General features: G+C 32.3%; 1 protein-coding gene across 1 annotated transcript; it reads right to left on the bottom strand.

Moving 5' to 3' along the window:
* Positions 455 to 4,284, bottom strand: LOC105162310 (putative disease resistance protein At1g50180). Its single transcript, XM_020694058.1, has 2 exons — positions 3,232 to 4,284; positions 455 to 1,230 (listed from the first exon to the last, which is right to left on the bottom strand). Exons 1-2 carry the CDS (start codon positions 4,115 to 4,117, stop codon positions 806 to 808), a joined length of 1,311 nt encoding a protein of 436 aa, XP_020549717.1. The 5' UTR covers positions 4,118 to 4,284; the 3' UTR covers positions 455 to 805.

The following is a 7,780-nucleotide window of genomic DNA, read 5'->3' as shown; positions in this document are numbered from 1 at the left end:
CACATCAACAACCTCCTAAGAAGAGTTGAGTCATCTTTTTCCTCATTCACATTGCGCATATCTTGCATATCAAGTTTTATGTCACGATATTGGTCTTGATGATTTAAGATGTGATCAACAATCATTGATAGACTTTCTTCATCCGAAATTCTTTCGTCTATTACTCGAAGCTTCTGCATATTAAGAAAATTGGTCATATCACCTTGTGAACTGTCGAACCCGATTAATGTTTCCAACTCATTCAACCCATCCAATTTCAAATTTCCACCTCCTATGATGGAGCTACGATCAGGCAAATATAGATGCCTCAAACTCCTCATTTTATGTATGAAGTTAGGCAATTTGATATGATCAGCTACTTGTAGATTCAATGACTGAAGATAAGGTAGCTTGCACACATATACTGGCAGCACTTTCACTAGACTGTCCTTGATACTCAACAGCATTGCTCATTCTTAAATTGGTAGCCTTCTAATATTAAAATTTTCATAAATTTGAAAATACCAAAATTAAGACCTTCCATGTGGTTCCAATATCTGTATGGCCACCCTTTCCAAATGAAAAGAAGAGATCTTAAGTTTTTATTTTTCCAAATATTCTGAATATCACCATCACCCAATTCGTCCAAATGGATAGCCAACCTACTTGTCTTGCAAATTGAAGACTCATCGGCTCTACTCGTCTGTCTATCTACAACTTCTGTAAATCCTTCTTCTTTTCCTTTCAACAAACACAAATCTCGCATCAGATCATGAAGCCGGCATGATTTGTACCTACTATATATCGAATGTTCATGCATTTCTACTTAAATCATATATTTATTTACCAACTCAAACAAATAGCGTTCTACAACATCACGCAAACTTTCTCCTCTTCCTCTATCTTCCAAAGAAATCATTCCTTCAGCCATCCATAGTAAATATAGATTTTCTGTTTCTATATCTTCATCCTCTCGGAAACATCCCAAATACAAAAAACATGACTTCAAATTGTAAGGAAGCAAATTGTAACTCAAATTTAGTATTTGCTCTACTCTTTTGTCTTTCTCCAAACCTTTCCCACGTTGAAGGTACGAATCAAGATTTCTATAGACCTTTTCCCATTCAATTGATTTGTTTTCACGACGAAGAATTCCCCCAATAACTGAAATAGGTAATGGTAGACAACCACATTTTTTTACTATCTCCTTGCCATATTCTTCGAACAATTTTATTTCAGTTGTAAGTAGCTCTGCATACATAATAAAATGCCAATTATTTACGTTTGTTAATTGAAAATAATATCAAATTTGAATTTCTTATAAAATGGTATAGTAATTTAAACAAATCAAAATGAAAAAACTTCTCCCTATACTTAAAAACAAATAAAAAAAATAGAAATAAAATCTGAAAGCATATTTGTACATATTTTATTGAGAGGAAAGACCAATGCAGAACACATTAATTAGACATTATATATTAGTATAAATAATTAATTATGATCAGTTTTATAATATTATTCTTTCGTACTTTATAAATATATAATTATATTTAAGTCACTTTCTAACTAGATGTGACACTCTTTGATTATTGTTTGAAACTCTTTTTATTAACTTATAACTTCAATTGTCGAATTAATGAATAAACCATCTCAAATAATTAAACAAGTACTTGCAAAATATTAAAGATGTCAAATTGCTAAATTTTAGAATGATACTATAAGTTTATTAATGTATACATGTTTATAATTAAATACACAAAAAATGTTATAAAAATTTGAATTTACGAAGTACATTGATATTTGATTATTAATAAGAGATTTTCTATTGTGGGATTATCATCATCTAAGTTCCTAAATTAGTAATTTTAACATAAATTTCATTAAATATAAGTAATTTTATTTTCACTAAATTGCATATCTTGCAATTGATTTATTTTTTGTTGTGTCCTTTTAGTTGGATTATTTTTAACTAAAATAATCAAATCACTTTTATTATCAACTTATTTGTTTTGCAGAAATAAAAGTAATTTCAACACTATTTTCATGAAATTAATACTACAAAGTATTACGACAAAGGAAAAAAAATACAACATTAATCATGTAAGTCAGTTGGTGATAATTTTGGTCTTATTCAAATTAGAATTTGCAATTTGATCATATAACTTTAAAAATTGCAGCAGTTTTAGTCCTTTCTACCAATATTTGGCAAAAAAAAAACTTCACATTATCAACCGTATCAATACCTAAATTATGGGTTTCGAACAAATTTGGTAATACGAGAGTGGAACATGTTTTCTTTTTCAGGAAATAATAACTTGGCTAAAGAAAATTACAACTTGAAAAAACTTAACATATCATGAAATTGAATAGATTTATACAATAATAATACTCGACATAAATACCATTGAAAACAATACAATCATAGGGATATTTTAGTCCAATCAAGAATAGAAAGAAACCTATATTAATGTTATTCATACTTAGATATAGACATGGGTTAATAACAATTAGGTCCCCAGAAAATACGAAATTTCACTTTCCCCAAAAAAGTTTAATATTTACACTTACACCTTTTCCGAAGGTTCTCACACTTGACCCATTTTCGTTAGGTGTTGGACAAAAAATGATAAAGTTAGCAAAAATAAATTACATAAATTTTTAATTTTACCTCCCATTTAATATTTTCATATATATTTTTGTACTTGTAAAATGATAAATATAATAAATATACATATATGAAGTGATGTTAACATCATTTTCTTTTGCCTTAAAAATACAAAATTATTACATGGGAATGTTAAATGAGAGGTAAAATTAGAAATTTATATATATTTATTATTTTTTTGTTAAAATCAGCATTTTTTGTTCAAACCTTAGCGAAAGAGAGCCAGATATAATAAACAAAGAATTTTGGAGGGGATGTAATATAATTTTAACACTTCTTTAAGAGAATGTATAATTTTACATTTCAAAGGAGTCTAAATGTAATTAATCCTATAGATATTGACATATAGAAAGATATATATAGTAAGATTTGTAACAATGTGCATTTACTGTGTACAAGTAATCAAACTCTAAATCAGAATAATGTTTTGATAGTTAGTAACAGAATGTGCTTCATCTGATTGCATCACTAATGATATAACTAACCAATACATAATATGAATAGCAGAGAATTTATTTGGAAAGAACATTTTAAAATCAAAGGAATCGTGTGATTTTGTCTTAAAAGAAGAAAAATGACAAACTAACCTTGTGAATAGTAGTTCGGGAGTGCTATCTTTTGAAGGAGTTCCCATCCTTCATCTTCATCCAAACACTTCAGATTGTGGACGTATCCTGTGGAAGCAATGTTTTGATTTCTAGTCGTGAGCAAAGCTTTGCTATCTACCTCTGCAATGGGAAAGGCACGCCTTAAGCAATTCCAGTGATCAACTTCCCAGACGTCATCCAAAACTAGGAGACATTTTCTCTCTCTTTGTACTTGGTACAACTTTATGACCAATGTAACTTCGTCTTGCTCCTCACTTTCATTCGGAAGAAGTTGCTTTAATAGTCGTTGGAAAATAGTTTTGGGTTGGAATTGCTGGCTTACACAAACCCAAGCACGATATTTGAAGCACCGCTGCACGGCCTCCCCATTGTAAATTTTAGTAGCAAGAGTGGTCTTTCCCAAGCCTCCCATGCCACATATGGAAATCACTCCATTTGATTTCTCATTAGTTGTCAGAAATGATTCTAACTGTTTAATATCTTCCTTCATTCCCACAAAATATTTTTCAACCTCATGTCCATACGTTTTTCTTGACCAATCGGTATCATCTACCAATCTTGATGAGTTGTCTCCTACACTCATGGACTCCGACTGTTTGGTGAGGTCGGACATATGAGACTTGATATCTTTAATGTCTTCTCCGATTTGGTGCATTCTCGACCACTCGTTCAATATACAAGTAAATCTTTTGAGAACCTTTTTAAGGCTTTTTCCTTCTCTTCTGGACACCACTTCAATAGCATATCTGTCTAGTACATTCTCAGCTTGAATGGACAAATCGCAAAGTTCAGCGACCCAATTCTGGACTGTTTGTGAATTGTACCGATCTTGCCTCCTATTAACATCCTTCAAGAAACAGTGCATGATCTTGAGCTGCCTACGGACTTCCTCAACCTCACCGCCTACACTCGATAGAAACTTTGCTTCCTCAATCAACAGGTCCCGAAGTGTTTCAAGAGCTATTGTTGCAACAGAATCAACTATTTTACTTTATATTTGGGTGATTTTCTGGAGAAATGTATTGGATCAGAAGCAGCTAATTGCAAAGTGGATGGATGTTATTGATCTCTTTAATTCACCAACTGCCTTCATTTTATATATGCGCATACCAACTTCTATTCCTACTTGACACAAATTCTACGCATGGTAAAAATTCTTTTCTCCTCTTATCGTTTCTTGCAAATTGGAAGTTTAGATTCTTTCTCTCATATTTCACACTTTCTTGATTCTCGCTTTTAATTTAAGTTAAAGCAAAAGAATCGGGCTACTCATAACACAAGTTCAAGAAATCCCTTTCAGATTTAATTTAAATTCTACTCTAGGTATAAATTCTTTTTTCCTCTTTCACACAAATTTATATTTTTAATAAGTTTGGATTTGGACTTGAGTCTAATAATAACAATTATTGGATTTGGGTATGGGTCTGAATTGACACCCCTAATCCTATCAGTGTATTCATATCAAATTAGTAGTTGGTTTACTATAATACTAGTTATTAATTAATTATATATTTGATATTAATAATTGAAATATATCAATTATTGATGATTGCAGTCGATGTTCATAAATTAGTTCCAAATGAAGGCTATAATGGCGTGGGAGAAGGTGCAGAAGTACTTTGAATCAGGGGCAAATCCTTTTTTGGTCTTGTTAAAAAAGGTAATTTTCATTTTTGGTACCATAATTATGGCGAGTGTCGCCATCCTCTGTTAAGATGCACAAATGAAAGCTAGTAACTCTCTTATTCTTATTCTTCTTTTTATTTTTTATTTTTAAAAAAGAAAGTTTTATAAATGATTAATTCGGCGTCAATTATTTTTTTCTTTTGTTGGACAGGAGACACAACTTGATCGCAATGCTAAGCATAAGGAACTATTCTCTAGATGCTACAAGAAGAAGTAAGAAAAGAGCTGGAGCTGGCCCAAGAGTAGAGAAGGTGGTAGTAAGTTGTTCATAGAAACGATTCTCATTTTCAATTCTAATTATTTTATACTTCTGTTACAAATGGATTTTTTAGTTTCGCAATAGATCTTCTAGAAGATGTTGGAAGAGCAAATGGCCCAAACAATAGCTGGTGGGTAAGATCCTCCAACCTTTTCTAAAGCATCGGTGGGCATTACTGGTTGAGGAATTCCGCAGTTGACGACCAGAGTAGGATACATGTCTTTGGACTGGGTTTAGAGGTCCACAACTCGGCTTTTGAACCATCACAACCCAATCGAACGCATATACCGCCATCCACTGCCATGCCTACGATCTCTATGAATTCTAGATACTCTTGGTACAAATTCTTTCGCTCAAAATTTCTTTGAGTTCATTCTCCATGTTTATTTACAAGGTGGAATTGTCCATCATGAGATTGAATAGATACTTGTATGTTTGGAGACACAATGGACAACTACCTCATCCTCATGGAAAGCACAATTTTCTCTCAAAAGTGTATGTCAAGACAATGAGGCCTAATTTAGTTCGAATCTAAATTTAATTTAACAATGTTGTATTCAGATATGAGTAATAAGTTTTCATATTTGGTTTGAATCTGGGTATTGCTCGACCTAATAAGCCGATGCATGTGGCCCTTCACATGGTTGGACTATACACACATTTTCAAAAATTATTCATGCTGGAATTATTAGTAAAAATAAATTATAATTTAAAAAAGTCATAGATAGATAATATGTGTTGAATTAATAATAAGGATAAATAATATTAACACCTCTTGAAATTAGGCCAAATTACTCAAATGCTTCCGATCTTTTGCCGAATTACAGCTACAGTTCTGAGGGGTGCTAATGTAATATTTTTTTTTAGAGGGCGCATCTGCAAGATTTGCATTTGCCTAGGGGTATAATTGTAATTAAAACTAAAATTTCAGGGGGTGTAGATGCAATTTATAAAAGATAGAGGATATTTGTGTATTTTGATCTAACCTCAAGAAGTGTAAATTTAACTAATATTACAATCAATATGAAACGTTCGACTTTATCAATATTCACAAACAAGTGAAAATTAGACAAGAAGTTCGGTTCAAATTCAATTCGATTAAAAGAGTTGAATGGAACTTATGAATTTTGATTTTGTAATTATCTTTTCCTCTAACTCGGGCCTTCACTTGAAGTGTTCTGTCATGTCATTAATAATTAGGTTTTTTAAGACCGGTGCTGAATCTCAATCCATTCGGAAGCATCTCCAATTTATTGCAAAGATAAAGCTCTAGCGTAGAGAGATTGGCATTGCTCCTTTCTCCACTCTCGCCTCCACTAAATTTGACAGCTCAGAAGAAGATTTCTGAGTTGAGGAAATCCGCAAGCAAAGTCGTGGCAACATAGAAAGCATCTCTAATATTTTCATTGGGTCTTCCTCGATCTTTGAATTCTCAAGTGTCAAAACCTTAACATTCTGATACAACATATGATACTCATATGTTGGTAATTTACTCACACCACACTCAATACATAAGTTACTTAGTGAGTGAGTTGAACCATGTTTTTTCCAATTTACATTGTAATATTATCGAACAAAAAGTTTGTGCATAAATTGGTCTTTGATGATTTAAGATGTGATCAACAATCATTGACAGGCTTTCGTCATCACTAATAGGTAAATATTATAGTTGGTTCCTTATATTTGCGTTTAAAATTACTTGAATTTTTCAAATTTATTTTTTACTGTTAACATTCCTAAACTTTAATGTTAGTCACATATTGGTCCCTGTGACCTTTTCTGGACGAGAATGTGGCCAGAACATTTTTTTAAAAGTAAACAACAGGACACACACTATAGATCAATGGTGGTTATAAACAGCGGATATATAACATAATTTTGATTTACACTAGAAATAAAGAAGAAAAAACTAAACATATATGTGTAAGAAGACATAATTAGTCAAACACAATGAAGAAAGAAATAAGATTGATGAATGTAGCAAGGTTGGTTCATAATGCAGCAAGCCCACAATAATATTCTCAAAATAACAACACCTATCTCACCATTCTTAATACATGTAAATGGTTGGTATGTGTTTGATTTTACGATAATCCTCCCCTTCTTCACCAACCACGACTCGTGCCCTTTCCTCGAATTCTTCTGGCATGGATGCAATTCGCAGTTCTTTAAGAGTTGTGATGAATTTCAATCCAACCGGAACCATCTCCAATTTATTGCAGCGACGAATCTCTAGAGAAGAGAGATTGGGCATTACTCTTTTCTCAACTTTCCACTCAACTAAATTAGGCACCTCTTCCAGAATAAGTTTTCTGAGTTGAAGAAATCGAGAAGCCCCACAAGCCATCTCTCTGCCCACATACGCATTGGTAGACAAGCAAAGTTCTTGTATCACAGGAAGCTTCTCTAGAATTTTCATTGGGTCTTCCTCAATTCTTGAATACCAAAGGCTCAATTCTATCACATTTTGATATAGTTTAACTTCATAGGCAGGTAATTTGCTCACACGTCATTGAATATCCAAGACATTTAGTGAACGACACATCAACAACCTCCTAAAAAGAGTTGAGCCATCTTTTTTCC

The sequence above is a fragment of the Sesamum indicum genome, linkage group LG5 (assembly GCF_000512975.1).
Source record: "Sesamum indicum cultivar Zhongzhi No. 13 linkage group LG5, S_indicum_v1.0, whole genome shotgun sequence".
Classification (NCBI taxonomy): domain Eukaryota; kingdom Viridiplantae; phylum Streptophyta; class Magnoliopsida; order Lamiales; family Pedaliaceae; genus Sesamum; species Sesamum indicum.
The sequence above is the reverse complement of the archived record's forward strand: the minus strand, read 5'-3'. Positions and strand labels throughout refer to the sequence as shown.